General features: G+C 46.0%; 1 protein-coding gene across 3 annotated transcripts in view; it reads right to left on the bottom strand.

Moving 5' to 3' along the window:
- The window catches only part of Dgki (diacylglycerol kinase iota), a 446,406-nt gene extending 423,396 nt beyond the window's left edge, over positions 1-23,010 (bottom strand). For 2 of the 3 annotated variants that reach the window (XM_005365831.2, XM_026788536.1), the window contains exon 1: positions 22,625-23,010. In XM_005365831.2, the coding sequence (XP_005365888.1) occupies positions 22,625-23,010 (386 nt within the window). The remainder of the gene's footprint in view (positions 1-22,624) is intronic. The other variant, XM_026788537.1, reaches the window with a different exon arrangement.
- Positions 23,011-23,406: the final 396 nt, after the last annotated feature.

Consider the following 23,406-nt stretch of genomic DNA (forward strand, 5'->3'; position numbering starts at 1 on the left):
GTGCAGTGGGATCAAAAACCCATTGCCATTGATCTTGAGTTCTCAGTAGTCCTCATTGTCCGCTATGTTCAGCGAGTCCGGTTTTATCCCATGCTTCTTCAGACCCAGGCCAGCTGGCCTTGGTGAGTTCCCAATAGAACATCCTCATTGTCTCAGTGTGTGGGTGCACATTCTTAATCATAAAAATACAGCATCAGAGTAAACACGGTCAGCTACGAAAGGAAAGTTGGAGGATTCTCTACTAAGAAAGCCAAACAGGAAACACTAATGTTTAGGGTTTTCACAATCAAAGAATTCATGTCACCACCACAGTGAAGATTAAGAGCCCAAGTCACATGTGTGCACATAGATTCTACATTGTCGCTTCCTGTCTTGGTCTTATATAAAATTGGGTCATCAGACATTTGAATAATCCAACATAAAAAGAATTTATACAAAGAGAAGAAAAATGTGTGTGTGTGTGTGTGTGTGTGTGTGTGTGTGTGTGTGTGTGTGGTGTGTGTGTATACTTATGATACACATGCATTGGATGTATCTGCATGTATGTGGGCACATATGTGAGGCAGTGCATGTGAACACATGTGTATGTATGTGGAAGCCTGAGATTGATGCCGCGAGCCTTCCTTTATCACTCACTGCATTTCTACTGAGGCTTGGTCTCTTGCTGAACCTGGAGCTCAAGAGTGCCAACTAGGCTAGCTAGCCAGCTTGCCCTGGGATCTCCCATCTCTGCCTCCCAAGCATTGGGATTTCAGGCCTCCACCATGCCCACCTGGAGCTTCATGCCCTTCCCTGGCTCTCTACCCACAGAGTTATCTCCCCAGGCCCAAGAAGAAATATTTTGAAGAAATTAAAATGGGTGTACAGTGAATAAAACATATAAAATTATAATTGATATCTTCCGGAGTAAAAGAACAGGCTAGTAAGACATGACACATGAGAAGGTCACCTTGCAGAAAACAGGGAAGAATGTATAGGAATTAAAAATACAATCAAAATGCTGTGCAATGGTGGTACATGCCTTTAATCCCAACACTCTTAATCCCAGCTCTCAGGAGGCAGAGGCAGGCAGATCTCTGTGAGTTAAAGGCCAACCTGGTCTGCAGAGCAAGTTTCAAGGCAGCCAGGACTACATAGAGATACTCTGCCTTGAAAAGGAAAGAAAAGAAAGCCAATTTTTAAAAACTTTCAAAAAGAGACGAGATTGCCCTGTTCCCAGGAAGCAGAATAAGAACAGAGAAACATGAATAGATTTGGTGGATGCATTAACTATATAATATAAAATGTACCGAAACAAAAGCAACTGATCAAGTGCAAAGAAAAGAACCTTTTTTCAGCCCCCAAGAAATAGCAAAACTCTAGAAATAAACTTTTCCATCTGAAAAGTCTGAAACATCTCTACCATCATGAATATTTGTGTCCACAGCGTGACAGGTGAGTTTTTATGTTCTAAATAGGAAATATAAAGGAAGGCTGTTAGAGAGAGAGAGAGAGTTAGTTAATGGGCTCTGCATTCAAAACTTTAGAAGTCTGTTTCCCATCTAGAACGCCATGTCCTAAAAATGATCAGTCAAGAGGGAGAGTAGAAATGTAAGATATTCTAGTTCTCAGGATATCATCGCAAGCACTCATTCTAAGAAAGCTGCTGCAGAATGCTCCATAACCTGGGAAAACTTTCACAACTCAGTCATCTAAAAGTATTACAGAAATTCCTAGGAGGGAATTTCATTTGGGATACTGTTGTTGCTATAAAAATTATATGTTCCACCAAAAAAAAAGGCATAGGTAAAAATAATAAGTTGTGAAAAGCAGAAATCCAAAAACCACAGAGGACCAAACCAAGCAAAATGGCAATGGGAAATCAAGATAATGGGAATGTTGAGAACTGTGTAATTGAGGTCCAGAAAGGACAAGATGATGAAGGCAAGCAGTAGAGATGTCGAAAAGAAAAATAATGAAATATACATCCTTCCATGTGCCTAAATACCACAGATCCAGGGTCCTGTTAAGGGTGTGTGGACAAGCAGTACGGGGCAGCACACAGTTTGCAAGCTGAGCCAGAAAGACTGTGAACTCCAGGCCAGCCTGGGCTCCACGGCAAGCTCCTGTCTTAAAACATAATTAATTAATTAAAATAATTTTAAATGTTATTAAAAATAAGTTTATAAGGTAGCTTTTAAAATGAGACCAATGATACAAAAAAAGAAAGTCTTCATAGAGTACCACATGGCTTAATTATAAAGATTTGCATGGTCTTAGCAATATGAACATTTATTAGTGATTTAAGCAAAATTGGAATTGAACACACTAGATGGATGGAGGAAGTACTAAGAAACTAAATCCTCACCTTCTCAAAAAAGAAAAAAAAAAGACAACCAAAAAAAATTACCCAATGGCACCTAGTGAAATGTTACATATAAATATAAATAAGGTAGAATTCACACAAAATGAAACCGCCCTAACTCAGCTTCTGCTGCTCTGACGAAACAGTGACCTAACACAGAAGAACTCAAGGCAGGTACCTGGAGGCAGGAACTGACCCAGGACCATCTGCTCAGAAGGGGCATTGCCCACAGTGGGCTGGACTCTTTCACATCAATCATTAGTCCAAAAAAAATGCCCCACAAACAGTTCCCAAAGGTCAATCTAATGCAGGTGATTCCTCAGCTCATCTCCTCTTCCCAGGCGGCTGGTATCTGTTGGGTTGACAAAAACTAACCAGTGCGTACATGGTCAAAGCTTCGTGGCAATGGAAATGGCAGAGAGGCGTGGGAAAGGAGTGTGATAAGCCCTTCAGTTCCAACTGACTTGTATATTAACTTTTATCATACTTTATTCAATAAATATAAAACATTATATTGTAAAATGAAGAACCACACACCTGCGGGTGTACCTTCCCCCAAATGATACGGACCGATAGTAAACTATATTCCCGACTGCCCTTAGAAAATATAAATTACCTCAAGCAGCCTAGAGTCCTCACAAGGCTTCAAGGAAGATGGCGTGAGTTGACGTAGCATGAACCATAAACATCCAACTAGACAATTCCTCATGTGGATACTTTCCTTTAATCCCAACAACCACTCTGGACAGTAACTTCATGAGCCTCGCTTCTCGGGGAAGGACACTGTGTCTCAGATACAGAAAGGGGTGCCCCCACCTGCACACAATGCACCCCCCACAACAAACACATTCATACTTGGTAGGAGGCCATCATGTTTTGTAACCTGCAAGGACCAGTGACACATTGGTGGACTTATTTTTCAAGTATGTTTACCCCTTTGTCTATGTAACGAAGAAGAAACCAGAGGAAGGAAAGTGTGAGTCCCTAAAAGTAAATTTATTTTTGCACTACTGGGCATAAAACTTAAAAGTTTTCTGCATGCCGAGCAAGAACTCTACTCTTGGGCTTCACCCTCTGCCTTAAAACAAAACCAGCTATATTAGACTGATTGCACCTAAATTACCAACTATTATCAACTAGTTTCCTCTTATTCTGAAATTCAAAGGCAGGAAGCATCCTTGCAGCAGGCATATCCCATGGGCCTGTGGAGACAAAATTGTTCACCACTTTGGGTGGCCTTAAACCAAGATTTGATTTTTCTTTTCCTGCATGCTAATATTACTTTGATCCCGAAGCTACTCTTTCTTCCATCCTACTTTGCCCTATTTCCATTTATATGAGAAAATGATGGTTTTTCTAAAAGGCGAGGAGTAAGCCAGCTCTCCGGCGAGGCAATGTGATGTACATAATGCAGGGACAGTGCCGGGTGTCACCCTAATCCTTTAGGAACAGGCATGAAAGCCAGCAGACAGAATTGGCCACACGGGCTTCCCCCGCTCCCCAATGTCACAGTCCATTTATGCTAAAGATTAGGTCTGGAAAGAGAGCACGGCTGGCAGCTGAAAGCAGAGCTCTTCTCTCTGCAAAATGATCTATATTTCCACTAACTGGCCCAATCCATCTCTGTTCACGTAGTGGCAGCATTAGGCAGTAACATCACCCTCCCCAACCGTGAACACGCTTAAGCTGCTTGAATACTATTTCTTTTTTTTTCTTTCTTTTATTTATTTTTTTCCTTTTCTGTTTTTTTTTTAAATTTATTTATTTATTAAGGATTTCTGCCTCCTCCCCGCCACTGCCTCCCATTTCCCTCCCTCTCCCCCGATCAAGTCCCTCTCCCTCATCAGCTTGAAGAGCAATCAGGGTTCCCTGACCTGTGGGAAGTCCAAGGACCGCCCACCTCCATCCAGGTTTAGTAAGTTGAGCATCCAAACTGCCTAGGCTCCCCCAAAGCCAGTATGTGCAGTAGGATCAAAAACCCATTGCCACTGTTCTTGAGTTCTCAGTAGTCCTCATTGTCCGCTATGTTCAGCAAGAAGCTAAATTAGAAGGTGAATCCAAAGACAAACATATAGGCATCCTCCTGAATATTAACCTTCATCAGGCGATGAAAGGAGACAGAGACCCACATTGGAGCACCGGACAGAAATCTCAAGGTCCAAATCAGGAGCAGAAGGAGGGGGAGCACGAGCAAGGAACTCAGGACCGCGAGGGGTACACCCACACACTGAGACAATGGGGATGATCTTTCGGGAATTCACCAAGACTAGCTAGCCTGGGTCTGAAAAAGCCTGGGATAAAACCGGACTTGTTGAATACTATTTCTTAATCAATTCAGAACACGAGTCTTTCATCAATTTGTTTAGTCCGTCTCCAGGCATTAGCATCAAAGATGGGAGACGACCTGCCTTTCTAAAAGAACAACCCCCAATGTGAGACTTTTCTCCTGACTAGTTTAGCGTGTGGCCCTCGCTCAACAGCACAACAGCTTCCCGGAGGTTCCATATGTTTTGTTCTTTAGATCTTGAGGCAATGCTGCTTTGCTGAATTATGAATGAATGGCATCAAATCAGAACATTGATTATTACGTGACTTGATGGAGAAGTGAGGTCGCTGTGACTGAGGACAAGTCACATTGTCCTTGCTCAGTCTTTCTCAAATCCTCTTCTAAGATCAGATTTGCCCCACCTATTGCCTCTGAAGCATGAGAAGAACCTGCTTCTCCACCCTTGCCCAGTGCCAGAGAAAGCTCTGTCCACAGTGGAGTATTTGGGGATGGAGAGGGACAGGGGCATCATTTTTGCAGCTGTGGCTTCCTTGGCAATAACAGTGGTTCCAGACAGAAGCAAAGAAACCAGCAGCATCGGGAGAGCATTAGCTTGCCTCCATTTGGAGGGAGGGGTGTTACCTTTCTGTCCAAAAGCCTCCAGTGGCTTTCTGCTAACTATAATTCTTCTGATGACATCCCTGCCTTGACTGCCTTACTACTCAGTCTGCGCTCAAACCCAAATCAGTTGACAGTTCAAACCTCTATGCATGCCATATGAATACCATGCATTCCCACCACTACGCTATTCTCAGTGCCTGTAGTGTCTCCTTGCTCTGCCCCCCTGTGACCCAACTGCTTCCTCCTGGATTCTTACCAACCCTTCAACATCAATAGCCCAAGATAACTTCTCCCAGACATAACTAACTTTTTCCTCTTTTGTGTCCATGAAACTCAAGCAATGGCATGCACACCACTTCATGCCTGCTGTTCACCTTTGTTCAGGCTTCCACTGTCTACCAAGTACAAAGGAGCTAGGACTCCTAGCGAAGAGCCTTTCGTGTGTTGATTTCTAGGTTAAAAAAAAATCAAAGGGTCTATTTTGAGAGATCTTCAGAGAAGATCAGAAGTCAACGGATTGTGTTTCAAAAGATTGTTTCTACCTTGCCATTTGGAATCTAAGACAAAGGCTTTCTCCATTGCATCCATGATATGAACGAACGAGTCACTTGACTCTCTCCTTGACCTAGACATGACTTCATCCTCCTTCAAGGCACATGTGCCCACCCCAGATTGAAGCAGGCACATGTCATCTAGGCTCCTCCCTAGATTTTCCCCTGCATGTCTCTTGCTGGTGTTTATTATCCAACATTATTATAATGACAATTCAATGTTTTCCCTCTTTCTCCCTAAATGGTAAACTGTGGATTCCAGAGCGTCTAAGGTCTCTTGTATTTCCATCAGCATCGTGTGATACAGAGTGGGCACCCAGTACATTTGCATGCAGTTCCCCAGTAAGTTATAAACCTACTAAAGAATAGGCCATATACTATCCGATCTTGTATTCCGTACTAAGTGCAGCATATGTAATGCATGAGCATCTCACAGTTATTACTATGAAGCAACTAGGCTTTGATCTAGGGGACCACTCATGCCATAAAACACAGGTAAGAAAAAAAGAACAGTGGGTCTCGCAGAGATTCTTTTCATCGTAAGTACCCTTTCCCATTTTCAATATCAAGGCTTCAAAGGCGATGCTCGGTACATGGGAGAGCCGGAGAGACCATTGAAATTCGTGTCTTTCATTTCTCATCTTTTAAGGCTTTTTTTTCTTTCCCATTACTCATCATCCTCACAAATTATCTCGCTCCCTTCAGCGAAGGATGCACATTACTGAGGTTATTTTTAGAACACCCTTGTGTGCAGTATTGGCAGTTCAAAGCACCAGAGAATCCACACAAACACACACAGATTTTCCTGGGGCTTTTGCTCTGTCCTTGCAGCCCTTCACATAGGGTCTCGGGTCTTTCTCTCCAGGCACCAGGTGAGCCATGTGAAAGGTTTAAGCCCATGCATATACTCTCACACCTCTCTAGTGAATTTAAACTAAATATTTACAGAGCACAACAGGACTTACACTAAAAACAAAAACAGACAGCATGACAAGCAGTCCCTGTGAGGGACACAGACTGAAGCTACGGGTCCACTATCCAAGCTTACAACACCATCTTGGAGCACACTCCTGTCTGAATGTCTAGAGCCTACTGATGGAGGTTCCTCTCTCACACTATCCCCACAAGCAACCATCACATGCAGAGCTATTCGAGAGGCCGCAATTTTCAGACCATCTGGTCGTGGTCCCCTGTGCCTAGGCGTTGAGGGAAGCAGGAGAGAGCGTGGTGCGCAATGATGAGAAGGCAGACTCCTTGACCTTATCCTTTGGGAAGTGAGTCACCACTGCAGTTTGGAGGGTAGGAGCACACGGCAGGAAGCATGATGGGAAACACTAAGAATGGCTTTCTCCAGGCTCTAGAGTGATCTTTCCTTTCTGCTTGCATCTCTAAAATATGACATCTTAGCTAGAGAGCTAGAAGTCTTAGCTCAAGAACTATACTGTTGAAGGAGGGCTGGCTGGAGTTCCCTATTGCTTTGATAAATTACTGTCTTGGTGTGTTCCTCAAATCACCAGTATTCAGCCAAACTCTACAATGATGACAGTTTTCTCTATCTGTGCCTGGTATGGTAGCTACTTGTGCATGTGGCCGCTGATCACATTGTATGTAGCTGGGATGACTAAGAAACTGATATTGCATTTAGTTCATTTTAACTCATTTCAAAAGGCAGAGGAAGACAATGCCCACTGTAGGAGACAGCACAGTCCTAGTGCTGAGGTGGTAAAATGTTACACTCAAGGCAAAATCAGTCTTTTTTTCCCATTAAATTGATGACATTTTTGTTGCTGTGATAACTGATCATGCTAGGTAACCTATGAAGAGTTTATTGTCCCTAGGGTTCCACAGAGGGGAACAGGCAAGAAAGTTGCAAGCCAGACCAGAAAGCTGAGAGAACATAGCTTCAACAGCCTGAGGTGAGATGGGATGCCGGGGAGCACAAACAGGAAGTGGGGAGAAGCTATAACTCTCCAAGTCTTCCTCCACCAATACTCCACTACCTCCGAAACAGCTCCACCAACTGGGAACCAAGTATTTAAAATTCTGAGCCTATAGGGGAACATTTCTCATTCAAAACCATCACAACCAACAATTATAGGTTTAACCCAGTACAACTGGCATTCTTTATCTGCTCGCTGTCAACTTACTTAGCAGTGGTTCTCAACCTTCCTAAAGCTGTGACCCTTTAATCCAGTTCCTCCTGCTGTTTTGACCCCCACACTTAACATTATTTCGCTGCTACTTTATAACTGTAATTTTGATATTGTTATAAATCGTAATGTAAGTTATTTTTGGAGACAGAGGTTTGCCAAAGGGGTCTTTCTTGATCCACAGGTTGAGAACCGCTATTCTAAAAGAAATTTCACCAGAGTTGAGTGAGTTTAACAGCTCAATGAGTTAAAGCAAACTTTAGAAGGGGAAAACAGAGGCTTCCACCCAGCCCTTGCAATAGCATGGACAGGAAGACAGGAAGACAGGAAGACAGGAAGACAGTGGCAGCCATAGTATGAGAAGTAGAGATGACAGCAAATGGTTCTTAAGGAAGGATCTGCCCTTTCTTATTAAAGAGAAGAGAAGGTAGAGGAGATGAGGATAAAGGACCAGACATAAAGGAGATGGCCCTCAAACATTCTACAGGTGTCTGACATACATGTAAAGCATGTTAAGAAAAAATTCAGCAAAACAGAAACGACAGGTAGGAAGGAAAATTGCTGCAGCCTAAGCAAAACCTGGGGAAAGCATCAGCAGATAGCTGAGTCTGCAGCCCCGAGGCACAGCTTTAGAATGGGTTTTACAGCAACTGGCCTGCACCCATGCTAACCCATAGCTGCAACCAATGGCCACAGTGAGAGAATCAGGCTCTTACAATGCACCTGCAAGGAACAGTCTGTGTCACACAGGGGGCCACCAAGAGCAGAAACATCTGGAGATGAAAATCCTGAGTGTTCCTTGTGTGAATCTGTCCACTTTCAATGTGAACAAGCGCCCTACACATGCTAGCGGTACCCTGGGTTAGACCACATACCCTATATATACATGCTAGCGGTACCCTGTCTTAAGAAAACCACAGATAACCCAAAACATCGTCAAATCAAGGACAACCACAAAAATACAACCAGGTAGGGATGAAAATGGAGATGATTCGGTGTAGAGAAAAGAGGGCTGCGGAGAGAGACAGCCTCTGGCTTTAAATATGTGAAGGCACAACATGTAGCAATGTGGGAAGCAGTCATCTGCAATGTCCCCGCAAAGTGAAAGCAATGATCACCAGAGGTTAAAATAAAAAAAACAAAGGACCAGCTGGGGACACAAGTGAAAGCAGGATGGGGTAAACAAGTCTCTGGGTGACCAGGAACTGAGGCCAGCAAGAGGAAGCTCTTTGACTTGAAATTAATTATGTTGCCTCTGTAAAACTCAGCTTGTTCAACTTGAAATATAAAGACAACTGACAGAGAAATTCTAACACGTAAGAAAACAATAAAAATCAAGGCAAAAAGGCTAGAGAGGTGACTAAGCCGTAAGACTGCATACTGCTCTTCAGGTGGACTCCAGTTTGGTCCCCAGCACCCATGCGAAGTGGCTCGCCTATGACTCTGGCCCCAGTGGATTCAGTGCCCCGTTCATGCCCTCTTCTGGCCTCCATGGGCACCTGCATCCACAAGCACACAGACACACATATATACAAATCAATTTAAATCAAAACAAAAGTGTTTAATGGAGAAAATAGCTGATTTCCATTAGATAGTCCCTAAAAGACAATACAGTTGTTACTTCCATAATGCTCTCTAACAACCAGACCTAACCACTATGTGGGTATCTCCTTAGCACAGCTCCCTGACATGGAAGACACCCACCGGGACAGGCTGAAGGACCACACAAAGGCACTTAGTTGTTTCTATTTTTAATCCTTTAGTTCTAAGCAAGAAAACACAGCTGTCGTTAACGGAGTCAACAAGGGACTCAGTAGAGGGGCTGGCGATCTGTGCCGAGCATAAAATGTGTGCCGAGCATAAAATGAGGGTGAGGAGCGACAGGTATTATCCCCCCAATGTGTCACTGGTAGACACAGATAATCTTTAAGGTGAGCCCCCACTTAAAGGCAAGCCTGAGTCTTAGGCACGCCCTAAGGGGGATATCAAGTGGTGAGAGTGAGCCTTCCAACCCCATCACCCCATAGCTTCTAGAGATCACATCAGTATCCCTGGTGAGGGCCAGGCACCCTGACAGTCAGCCCCACAAGCAGCGCAGCGTGCAACAAAACAGCTAATTCCCTAAAGAAAGATCAGAATTTCTGTTTGTCTACAGTTACACAAACGTGAGAAAGAGTCGTGCCTAAGGGATATTCTGGGATTCCGATCCTGGCTTCATCGCTTGCTGGTTGATGTGTTATTTCCCTATCTTGTGCCTCAGTTTCCTCCTCTACACAGCTATAGAGAGAAGTGTCTCCCTCCCTCATAAAAAAAAAATGAACTGAAATTAGCAAGGTGCCTTACTTAGCACCCAGCAGGCTTCAGCTGATGTTACTAGTACAGCTCTGAGGAGCCAAGGACAGATGACTGAGCGCCTACTAGACGCGCATCTCAGGACACCTGGGTTTGGTACCAGGTGGGAGTCACTGGTCTCCACCACCCCCTTTTCCTCAGCACTGCTTGGTCGAGCCCTCTCACAGTCAGTGGCTTCCTGTAACCAGAGCTGCTTCACCAAAGCTCTGCCAAGCGATTGTGAAGAAGCACACGGAGAAACCTGCCAGGGGCGTTCATTGCTGGAGAGACGGGAGTAACCATTCATCATTTGTAAATTCTTCCATGTATTGCCACTTCCGGACACTGCTTCCAGTTCCTTTAATTAATAAAAAAGAAGTATGATGACTCCTACAACTAGGATGGAACAGCCGTGCCTTCTAGCCACGCCTTGAAGGAAGTTACAGGCCTTCCTTTGAACTCACGCTCTCTCTCCTGGTAAAATTGGACCCCATGGCTTGCTTATGCTAGCCTCTGTATAGTGTTTTATTTCTTTGCAAAAGAAAAAAAAATCTTCAGTTGCAGAAAATATCAATACAATGAGATCACAGCCACAATCCTCCCTCTTGGTGGCCACCAAATTCTGTTCTACACCAAGTTACTTCCAACAAGGTAAACTCTCCAGAATATCCCTTAAAGATAGGACCTCTCCTATGACATGAAATACGGCCTTGAAACACGCCTGCATCTCGGCTATCTTTCCTGGAGAGGGCTCCACATCCTTAAAGTCGCCTGCAGTTAGCCATGTACAGAAGGTGAGAGTCTGGCCAGGAGGTGATCAGTGGCACTGAGTTTTCCCCAGACGCTCCACAAGAAAGTTGAGGTGGTACTTTCTCCCCGAAAGTCACGGAGCAGCCAGAGCATGTGCTCCACTGAGACCTGAAATGCCGCTGCTACAGAAAACGACATTTGCTAGTCTCGGAGAACCTATGTCATTACTTGAACTGGATCTCCCTTACAATGAAACGCCTGCTGCTTAGCAACTAATGCAAAGGAAGAGCCCAACTATCTCCCTCCCTCCCCACCCCTTCTCATTTTCTCCCCTTTTCTAGGAAGAGTCGTATTAAACGGAGACCAGAGAAGGATAATGGGATGGCAATGAGGTCACCCTTGCTGTCGATGCCATATGGATTTGGTGGGTGCCAGTTGGTAATTGATTCCATCTCTGGCCACTGCAATTAATAACGGAGATAAATTCGAGTAAATAAAATTAACAAGAGGGTAATGTCGCTCGCTATCTTTCCACGGAGTCGCCTGAGGAAACGGAGCCTGAAATAAAAAGAAAGCAGGACCTGAGATTTCAAACTCCAACGTGGATCTGGCAGTGGGCGTGCACGGGTGCGGGTGCGTGGCTGTAAGAAAGACACTGAGCGATCGGGGCTGTGTTTCCTTCAGTGTACGCTGACTGTGGAAACAACACAGGGAGCCTCGGATTGTTTTGCAGTTAAAATGAGATCACTGGTGTGAAAGGGGCTTACCAACGCTAAGCCTGAAATGCAGCACACACATTTTTATTATTATTAAGTAACCTAAATTTAGTTGGTATTAACAGTTAAAGAAATCTCCAGAAATTGGTCTTAATCCCCTGAATTCCGTTGTAAGTAGTCTTGTACCAGCTCATAGAAAGCTTCTGTTTTAATCTTTAAATAGCGTCAACATTTATTTTCCCAAGACATTCCGAAGGTTTCTTTAAAGGTGGAAATGACTCGGGGTTTTATGACGGGCTGCTTTGGAAGCTTCTAGGGTCTATAAGCACACACACGGACATACTTACAAACTCCGAAGAGCACTCTGTGGAAAAGCTAACGTGAATACTCTCAGCCTGGTTAAAGAGGAAGAACCACCTCTTCTAAGGATATACTTCTGATCATCGAACGGCGGGGATTGCCAGTCCAGCCCCGAGACATGCTCATACATTCGTTAGTCCTAACTTCTTCACTGGACCCCAACCCGGGACCATCCCCACCTTCCTTCGAGTTCCACTCTGATTACAAATCATGAGGTCTTGCCCTGCAGGTAGAATTTAAAAGGATCAGTGCCAGGCTCTAATCCCTGCAATCATTTTTGAATCCCAGGAAACTAGATTTACCGTCTCCACTCCCAATGAATGGAAAGTTCACCGTGTTTTAAAGGGGCCAGCATGAAAAGCTCAGTCTTGTCCTCCCTACAGATGCAAGTGGCCTGTATCCACCCAGCCCCGAGTCTCCTGCTGGGGCACAAGACAAACTGGGGTAAGGCCTTTCTCTGAGGCCTGGCTGAGGCCTGTCTGGGCCCGCTGAAATGGAATGCATGCCACACACACCGCCTGGGGAGTTTGGTCTAATAAGACACCGCATTGTGAAAATCTGACTCTTTGCCCACCAAAAATGGGAAAAAGTGGAGGAGTAACCGGAATGAGAAGCTGCACTTGGGAAGCAGCGCACAGCGAGAAGTATGTAAATAGAAACACGGATCTGAGCCTGGCACTCTAACCAGCTGTGTGGCCTTGGAAAAACTGCCCACACTGCAAACTTCCTATCCTTATCAATACGGTGGACGTAGTACTAGCCCCTGCCCGATCACAAGCTCAGCAAAATGCCGTACGCTGAATGTTTTGCAGCTTCCGAGAAAAACTGATAACTGGGGTTAGTCACTACTCACAGCTGGGGAGATACCTAGGTCGCCTTTGTTGTCTTGGGAATGGTTCAGACGACAGAAATAGTAACGTCGGTGACTTCCTAAGACGTTGTGAGGAAATGGAAGGTGGGCTGAAGGTCTATGCTTACTCCCTACCCCCAGAAAACCCACACGGTCACGACTATGTCCCTGCAGTCCCACGGCACCCATAACTAATTTTTCCTAACTAGCCCTAACTAATTTTTCCACTGAGGTCTAACATCTCCTTCATATGCTGAAATCCTAACCCCAAAGTGATAAGTGGGGAAGAGGGAATCAGGCCGTGGACAGTGGTGCTCTCTGTCAGTGAGACTGACAGCCTTCTAGGAAGAGGCACCTCCCATTTGGGCTCTCTACTCTCAACCACGTGCAAACACAGAAAGATCACAGCCATAGGCAACCCAGAAGGAAACCCTCCCCAGAACCTGGCCATCCAGGTACCAGGGTTCCAGACGTGAGACTCTAGCGCTATGCTGTTTACAGGTCATTTGGGCTCTAATACTTCGTACAGCAGCTGCTGGAGACTCAGCCAGCCGAGAAAGACACATGGCCCCCACGATTTTCTCCTTCCTTCAAACCTCAAATGCTTGGGATTGCATTTCAAGTCGAAAGAGACAAGAGCATGCCACCGCTCCGCCTCTACAAGGACAAGGGGTCAATTTAAAAGAGAGAATCTATTTTTAATCAAGCTTTTCCATCAAAAACCTCTACAGGGAATGCTCTCCGTCTGAGTGCCTTGCCTCAAAGCCTGCCACACACAATGATTAAATCTCCAGTCCTTTTGGCCTGAGAAATGTTCCAGAAGATTTCCTCAAAATGATACATGAAACCCCTTTTAAACACTGCTTCCACATAAGCTCCTATAAAGCTCTTCTTATCTCTAAACAAATTGCCTTCAAGGTTTGGCTTGTTTTAAAAACAAAAATAAGAATGATTTTTTTTACAAGTGGCTGGGGAGATGATTCAATCTGTAAATACTTGTTGTGCAAAGACAAAGACTTGAATTCAGATCCCCAGCACCATGTAAATGTCAGGTTGGCATGGCAGGCTACTCATGATCCCAGTGCTCAGAATGCAGAGGCAGGAGATTCCTGGAGCAAGCTGGCAGCAGACCAGCTGAACCAGTGGGCTCTGGACTTGAGTGAGAGGCAATACCTCAATACGCACAGTAGAGAGACCTGACATCAAGGCCTATGCATACATGCAGACATGCACCAGCACACTCATACATGAACACACATACACACACACCACACATACATGCAAAAAATAATAATAACTTTCCCAGAACTCTAGCACACCTCACACATATACACTTTAATAAATATTTGCCCCTTTAAGAAATCTGCTTTCTATTTCCTACAAATCTACGAATATACAAAAGTAGTCATGTGCCTTATCTTTGTCTCCTGAGGAGAATAAATCGCCCATACACACCCCAACATTTATATCAGTCTTGAGCTGGTTTTATGTACTCAACAATAAAGCCATATACAGTTCTTTAAAAAATAATTCTGTTCTTTGGCCTGTTTGAGCTGACTGGTAGAGCATTCCAGAAGGTTGAGCCTCCCATTTTTTAAATAACCCAGAGCAGGGACGGGTCGTCCCTCCCACCTACCCTCTGATTGTCAGAATAGGCCAGTCAGCCTCTCTCTGTGTTCCGAAGCAGACATCATCAAGACAGCAAGAGAGATGTTTTGTGTCCTGCAGTCCCAGGTAACAGCTCTGTTCTTACTCCTGACACTGCAGAACTCTGCCACCCCTGGCCCAGCTCTCCGTGTCAGGGTTCCTGATCTCAGATGGCCAGCTAGACAGACGCTTGGGTCACTGCACCCTGACCCCCTACACATTGATGCCGCCTGGCCTCTCTGCTCTCTGCCTTCTGCTTTGTTCCAGTGTCCAGACCTCTCAACAGCAGAAGCCTTGTTCACTGCCTGGTAAGAGTGAGCTACATACAAATCCATTCTGGAAGTACAATATTAGAAATCAGCAGAACTTCTAAATTGCAGTGAACGCCAAACCCTGTAGGTTTTCACATCTTAATGGATGTCTACCTCATTTTCATACTATCTGAAACATTTTACTGACAGTCACTGATATGGTGCTGAATATTTGAAAGAATAATGCATTTTCTTGCTATGTCACTGAACTTCCATGTAGAGGACACCACCTACGCAAGCACACCTATGCCGTCTGCTTTGTGGGGGCCAGAATTGTGTCAGCTCCTTCAAACTGGAAATAGTACTACCACAGTGAATATTTTACAGACAGGGAAACTAAGGCACAGTGAAACCTTACGGGACTTGCAGAACAGCGCACAATGAGTAGGCAGAAGTAACTATTTGGGCCTCAGTGGTAAGGCTCAGAACCAGGGCTCTTAAGCCTCACTCCAAGAGTAGCCAACAAGGTAAAAGAGAGATTATCACACTTTAAAGTTTGAGTGTTGCCCCCACACCCAACAAAAGCCAGATTATGAGTGTAGCACAGCCAGAATCAGGTCTTACCAGACACTTACTTGTGAGTCTAAAAATGTAAAGGCAAGTCTCATGGAGGTTTGATCCAAGAACCATGAAATTCCTTTTAAACAATGGTACTCGGCTCATTCCAAAGTGCACAAAATTCGGGACTAGAAGGAGCATCAGCATTTACCTGCTAAGACTTTTCCCTACGGCTGCCCCTGGGACGGGCCCTCTTTCAGCCATGTGCATACATCTGGCACAATGACTTACTTTCTCTAGAATAGTCCAAGCTGGGTTCAGACCACACCTCTTTGAATACTAGGGGTACTGGCAAACTCACAAGTCATTCTCTCGTGCTGTGCAGGATACATGAGTATGAAAAGTAGCTGTCACTCTTTGAAGAGTTGGTTATTAAGCAAATTATAAACAAAGCAAAAGTCGGAGTCACAGAGTGAGTGAGCTAAAGCACTCTTCAAATAAACTTATGCATGCACATACACGCACACACACGCACATCATTCAGATGGGTCTAAAGAAAAGAGACGTGAAGTAACACATAGCCTCGGTCGCTGGAGTGGTCAGACAGAGTGGACTGCAGTTAGGACTATCCCCAGGAATGCTGGGTTAAAAGTTCTACTCACAGGAAGAAATATGGACAGAAAATTCCCTGGGGAGAAAATCAATGCCGCCCCATGGAAAGGGATGAGACAGACAGAAAGTGAACCAGAGAGCTAATTAGTGCTGCTCAGAAGGCAAATTAAGCCCTTTCCCTGACAAGCTGCAAATAGATGGGTAAGGAAGAGCTTCTGCCGCCCTCCTCCAGCCTCCGACAGCTGGCTGGATGGCTGGAGCAGGTACTCCAGGACAAAGTTGTAAACATAAACATGGCTCTGGGCTGCTGAGTAGAGCGTATGAGAAAGGCAGGCGATAGGAAATCGGTATTTACAATGGACCCCAAAGAGGCAAGAGCAGCTGCTTGTCTAAAGTTGATGATTATGTTTATTAACTCAACAAGTATCTCTCTTCTACCTACCGATCAAGAAGAGCAAGATTCTTTGAGGCTGAGTGCCGCACAAGAGCGTACTCCCTTAATCTCCAAGCCTCCAAGGCAGACACCGCTGTGGCACCATTTTACGGATGCCTATGCTGAGCCTCAAAGAGGACATACGATTTGTCCACCGCCACCCAGAAGATATCAGGTTTCAACTCCAGTTTAATTACAGATCCGGATACCATGGCTGACTCCTAACATAGCTATCTGAAGGGACCCCACTGTGGTCCACCTGAGCACGGACCCTCAACGCTCCCACCTTCTGAGGAGTTTGCTGGCACACAAGCCCGAGAGATGCTGTGAGAACACTGTGTTCAAACAGGCCTACCTAGCTTGGGATTTCATTTCTTTAATCTCTCCCATTGCGCTGGCTTGCTGTGGCTGGCAATTGCTCCAGAGAGCCCAAACAATTAGAAGTTAGTCTGTTTTATGATTATTTTCTGCACGTTCTATCTTCTCCTGGTATCCATTGGAAGAAGAGCTACATGCCACTGGATGCAGCAACTATCACAAGATGGGGATTCAGACGATATCATCAATGTTCACAGGACCAGTGTGATCAGTGCAAACCTAAGTTGGAAAACAAATGTTCAGCCCAAAGCTAACTGTTGCCTCTCCAGATGCCTCTGGTCTCACAGGGGCTTCCACCCCAGGTATGCCTTGGGGTGAGAGAAGAAACATGTACCCCAGATGCCAGCCCAGAAGAACAGAGAGGTGCAGTAACCAGGTTGGCCCTCCCTGAGAGTCCTCGTTTTCTCAGATTAGAAAGTAGAATGTTGGAAAGAGCTAGCTCTCCTCTAATTTAGTTTGGCCCCATGAGGCAATACCACTGTTGCCACAACAGAATTGAACATCAGCAAAGCGCTATTCTGCTTCTCCAGCCCCCAGCTCCATGAGGCTCAGCGAGAGAACTCTCCTGTGCAAAAGGAAGAAAAAAAATCAAACCCAACCTCTCAAAGATGAGTGTTAGCAATCGTGCCCTGGACTGCAGCTAGTTTGACGTCACACCTGGTATGTGTCCCAAGGGAGGAAGCCAATACTTGGTGGTACCTAAATAATGACAGAAAGTGCTTCTGTCTCATCCAGAAGTCTTTATCTAACCAATGCATGAAATAGTGATGATGTTTAAAACTGGTTGTGTAACAAAGACAATGTTCTCCGTATGCTACTAACTCCAAATCACAGCAAAGTCATGCCATGCCGTCCTGCTTAGCTTCCAACTTTTCAGCTGTCCTTTCCAGAGAACAGACCACAACACTGTCTGCACTATACCACTATAGACACAAAAAAAATCATAGACTGAAAATATTTGAAAAAAAAAGAAAGAAAACTCATCGTTTCTGGACAAAACAGGCCATATTGTCATTACTGTTTTTGTAATAGTATCTGACAACTATTTAGATGATGTTAACATTGTATTGGGTATTTTAAGTAATGGAATGATTTATGGGTTATGAAAAAGTGCAAATAGGTTATAGGGCACATGGAATGCTGTTTTACAGAAGGGGCTTGAGTGTGGGCAGATTTTCATATCTGCCCAGTAGTCCTGGGCCTGATCCTCCGCAGTCACCAACAGACAACTATACTCTGTTTCATCACAGCCAAGGAATGTCTACTCTGAGAAGGTCCATGTTCCTTGTCATCGCTTCTGTATTATATTAGAAACTTCCTGTGAGAAAGGTCATGTGTGACCACCACAGCTTTCAACTGAAGAGACTGTAAGCCCGTGCATGGAGATCTCATAAGTAATGGTACCTGTCAAGGGCTCCTTAACGAACAGACTTGTACTTTCTCTTTCACTGTGTGTCGCCCAAAGAGGAAAGGCGGCAGCTTTGCAATAAACCTCACTGCACCTACACAGCACCTGCAGAAATTATTTTAAAAGTGCATAAACTTCTAACATGGGTGTCTTCGTGGAGATAGCAGGTGTCTCGGAGGTGGTTTTGTTCTCAGAAGCAAAACCAAACAATTTGCTGGGGATGATGAATTTATATTTATTTCCAATGCTGAACTAGTAGAGGGTTTCTTAAGGCACTAGGCCATAGAGACCAAGGCAGAGTCTCAGCCCAAAGAATGAAAGACATAGGAGGTGCAGGGAAAGCTGGGTGTGGTGGGGCATGCCTTTAACTCCAGCACTCAGGTGGACCTCTGAGTTTGAGACCACCCTGGTTTACATAGTTGTACATAGTGAGTTCCAAGACAGTCAAAGCTACACAGGGAGACCCATTCTTAATTTTAAAAAAAGAAAAAAAAAAGGAGAGAGAGAGAAAGCGGGTAGACCTACAGTTGGTAGGTGGGATGAAAAGTCAGCACACACACACACACACACACACACACACACACACACACACACACTCATCCGCACATGAAAAGAGTTCAAACCTAAGACCAATGCTCAAGGAGCCAACCAGAAAGATGCAGCCTGAACAGAAAGTCCTTTAGAGTCAGATTTGCTTCCAGCCAAGCTCCCCTCCCACCCCCCACGCTTCAGGTTCATTATCTACAACACCAAAAAGCTCATAAACCATGAAGCTCAAATAAGAAGCAATGTACATGTCTGGGAAGAAGACTCAGTCGATAAAGCTCTTGTCCTGCCAGCCTGAGGAGTAAAGTTCAGCCTGCGATCAGCTTAAAAGCTGAGTTGGTATGGTGGCCGCCTGTAATCCCAGAGCTTGAGAGTCAGAGACAAGGTATTTCTTCCCAGGGCAAGCTGGCTAGTTAGACTGGCCAGAATCAGACAGCTCCAAGTTTAGTGAGAGATCCTGCCTCAAAAACTAAAGTGGAGAGAGCTCTAAAAAAGACAATTTCAACGTCAGCCCTCCACATGCCCCTGCACACACGCGTGCACACACTCATGTGCACGCACACACATGTTAACATGGACATGCACATCTACACGCATGTACCCACACCCATGCTTCACACAGATACACACAAAGATTCAACATGCTGTGATACTTCCCACAGTGCCTAATAAAGAGACTGTAATAAGTATCAGCTACCTTCTCTCTACCTCTTCCTCGCCTTCCCTGTGTCTTTCCGAGTTTTCCCCTTTTCTATTTTACCGACTTAAAATACAGCAGTTCTAAAAATGAGTTCCTACATATTATATAGTCATTTACACATATGTATCTGTTGCAGCACCATAATTTGCCAAGAAAAAGGAAGTAGTAATTTGAACAGAAAAGAGCTGGATCACTTGCACTGCCTGCTCAAACCTTTAGCTTTACAGTCTACGGGGACTATGTGCTCTTGGGGTTCAGATTCTGAAATAGAGGAAAATTCTCATTGGAAAAATCATCCCCCCCCAAAAGAGCAGCCAACAAAGAAAAGATAATGAGGGGAAGTCTGGGGGTATATAAAGGAGTTTATTTTACTTAACAAAGTAAAAGTCAGCAAAATGAATAATCTGCCTCCAGAAACGGTTATTTAAAGGCTTTTTGTAAAGGGCTCTGGTTCCTAAAAAGACAGGAGTCACTGCATATGCCCACCCACTCTTCATTTATTTTTAAACTCTAGGCTAGCTTATATGTTCCTTAGCAACAAGAGGAACAGATGAGACCCTCCCTACACACACACACACACACACACTCCTCCAAAGCCCCCTTCTTTCACACCAACTTTCACTCCACAAATGTTCGTGTTCTTCAAGACATTTCCACCTGCTTGAGAATCTCCACTTCACCACCTCAAATGATCCCCTTACATGGAAGCTCTACCTCCCACTGAGATACACACTTCTGCATAGACTGTTCCCCGGGGGGCCTTTCTGATTCCTCTCCCTTCACTCCTACCAGTTCCCACCCTAAGCTGTGCCCTGAAGCCTCAGGATCACATGGAGGCAGTAGGGGACCCCCTGAGGAGCCAACACCCAGATCATCTTTACAGATTTCTCATCAGCCTTTCATTAGAACCATCAAGTCCAGCTCCATCTCGAAGTCCAGCAAAGAGAACCACCCTGGCAAACAGATAGACCATTTCCTCTGACTCTAAAAATAAATACATAGCAGTGACCAAAATACAGAGATTACTCAGGATAAACACATGCCAGGTGAGATCGTCCCTCGCTGCCCTTCTTGCCATGGAGGCTATCTGCTTGGTTTGGCTGGACGGTGTATGAGTTCAAGGGTCAATTATTGCACATCTGAGACAGCAATTCTCAGGTGGTGATGTGTAAGCATCACCTTAGGAGTGTGACAACCGTCCTCACCCACAGAGAATGGAGGCTGCACACCTGAGATGCTCTGTGTGCCAAGTGTCACTGCCCTGGTAATGGTGGGGCTTAATTTAAAAAGAAATAGCATCCAATAAATGAAAGCCACCACTGTGGGGTTCAAGACAGGCCAGTATCATGTGCTATTCCTCTCTTGCTGCCGTTCACACGTCTGTGTTTGTGTGTGTACACACGTCCACGTGCCTGCGGGAACACGCCGGAGAGCTGCAGCCCCAACAGTATGCTTTTCCAGGAGACAGGCTCAGAGAATGACCCCTGCCAAGAGGCAAGCTGAGGAGATTTCCCTTGCAAATTCTGGCTTCACAGCCCTACCCAATAAGGAGTCTCATGAATACCAATAACCCAGGAGCTTCTCTTAGCCCAGAAGCCAGACCCACAATGTACTTCAAATAATAACACCCCCCCCCAGCAACTCACAGTTCCTAAACTAGGCTGAATATAGTCCCTGTTCCCCTAAGAGCCAGACAGACCATCGTAAGTAGAGCTGCCCGTGTCCTAGCATCCCTCCCTAGAGCTACCCCACTCCCTACCACCCGCCTATTTTTAGAACCCGAAAATATAAAAAGAAAGATCCGATTGGATCTGGCCTGTGTGAGTAACTAAGGGAACAACTCAGGTGGGAAACTCCCTCTGCGTGGAGAAGGGAATGCAAGCGATGGATGTGGCGGCAACCACCTGGTGAGGAAGACCATTTGGGAAAGAGCAGAAACCCTGGCGACAGGGCCTCCAGTCCAGGCAGTGCCTGTGGGGATCCCAATGATTCACACACCTGCCCCCAGAAACAGAGCACACCCTCGCAACCCACACACCTCTGTCATCTGCTTTTGCTTACATAACAGCACATGGTGTGACAGGCTTAATACTTTAGGTGGTTTTCTAAAAGGGACCTGCCAACCCAAAAGGAAGCCAGCTACAAGGATGCCTTCCCCGACCCCTTTTCAAGTATTCCTCTGAGACCCAGCAAGTACAAGCCTTCATAAATCTATGCTAGGATGTTTGCTAAACTTTGAAAAAAAAAAAAAAGACATTACCGAGGGTGGTCCCGGCACCTTCTCTCTTGCCTGGCAATGGAAAGGAAGGGTAAGGAACCTCACTTTGGTTCAAATCCTGACACAGTTTGGGCTTCTTTAAACGTAATCGGGTGGACATTTCTTCCTCTACTGTCCTTGTGTCACAGACACATCCATCCTCGGGGGCCAGCACGGTGTCTTCTCACCCTCACCCATAGCTTGGGAGTAGGCTGCCCAAATCATCTGCTGGGCACACCGAGAGAAGGAGATAACACATGTGCACCTAATGCCAAATACCTACTAACATACCTCCGAGACCAGCATCCCACTGATCCTTAATGGGATTTCAAGATAAGAACTTCCATAAGGATTTCTATTCTGTATAAGGTTGTTCTTTCCTGCCTGTCAGAGCAGATCTCGGCTATCCAGTTAGTGCCCACGGCTCCCCCAGGGAACTCTGAAAGGCAGGGGGAATGCTGGAAATGACACCAGCGTAGGGGCAACTTGGACGACTTTTCTTTAAGCTGGGCATGTCTGGGTCTGCACCCGCTACCCATGCACTCACAGACGCGGTTTAAATCTTGTTCTGACCTTAGCGTTTTCTCCTCTTACAAATGCTACCCCTCCTTGGTGTGGCAGGGACAAGCTGAGGGTATCCCGTTTCTTCCCTCCAGCTCAGTATTAAAGGATGAGAGAGAACAACACATATCCCCAGGAGAGAGAAGGAGGGGAGAGACAGACAGACAGAGATTCGGAAACAGAAAGAGGGACGGGGAGAGGCAGGGACACAGAGAGAGTTGAGGAGAGAGAAAGAGCTGGAGATACAGCCCTAACTCCACAAAGTACCTCTCTGGAGCAAGAGCAAGTGTCCCCCGCCCTGGGTGGCACCTGTCTTGCTGGCTCCCGCGCCTACCTGTAAGAGACCTGCTTCCGGAAAGTTAAGTCCCTCAGCTTCTCCTCCAGCGCCTCTTCCCTCTCCTTCTGTCCGGCGGCCGCGGGCTCCTCCAGGGCGGCAGCAGCCGCTGCCCCTGCACCCCGCGGGTCCGCACCGCCCTCGGCGCCTAGGCAGCAGCTCCCGGCGCCGCTTCCGCTGCTGCTGCTGCCACCCGTCGCCCCTTTCTCCTCTCCCGCCGAGGAGCTGGGGTTCATGGCGACCGCTCCGGCGGCCGCGGAGGAAGCCAAGGCGGTGCCGCTGCAAAGGCCGGGCGGGCTGAGGGAGCTGGAGGCGGCGGGAGCGCGTGCAGGTCCGCGCGCCGCTGGCAGGGGCAGCAAATGGCAGCCCCTTCCCGCAGCATCCATCCGCGGCTGCACCGCACCGGGGCATTGTGGGAAACTCCGTGCCTCCACTCCCCCTCCCCAACCAATCAGAGGCCACCTCTCTCCGCCTCCCCTCGGCCTCGCCCGACTAGCCGGCTCCCTCCAATTCTCCCACCCCCTTTTCTTTTTTCTAAATCCAGAGCAAAAGCCGTGGCTGAACTTGAACTCTGCCTGCAGGCAACGAACCGCAATGGAGCAGAGAGGGGAAGGTATAGGGAGCTGCTGGGGACGAACACCGGCCATCAGGAAAGGAGAGTGTCCTGGGAAACTTGGAGGCAAGCCTGCCGCGCCCTGCTTAGCACACAAGGGAAGCGGACCCGGACCCAGGAGCTACTCTGCCTTGGTAGTGGCTGGTGAGCTTCTGGACACGACTTGGTC

Source organism: Microtus ochrogaster, unplaced genomic scaffold (assembly GCF_000317375.1).
Source record: "Microtus ochrogaster isolate Prairie Vole_2 unplaced genomic scaffold, MicOch1.0 UNK4, whole genome shotgun sequence".
In the NCBI taxonomy this organism is placed as follows: Eukaryota; Metazoa; Chordata; class Mammalia; order Rodentia; family Cricetidae; genus Microtus; species Microtus ochrogaster.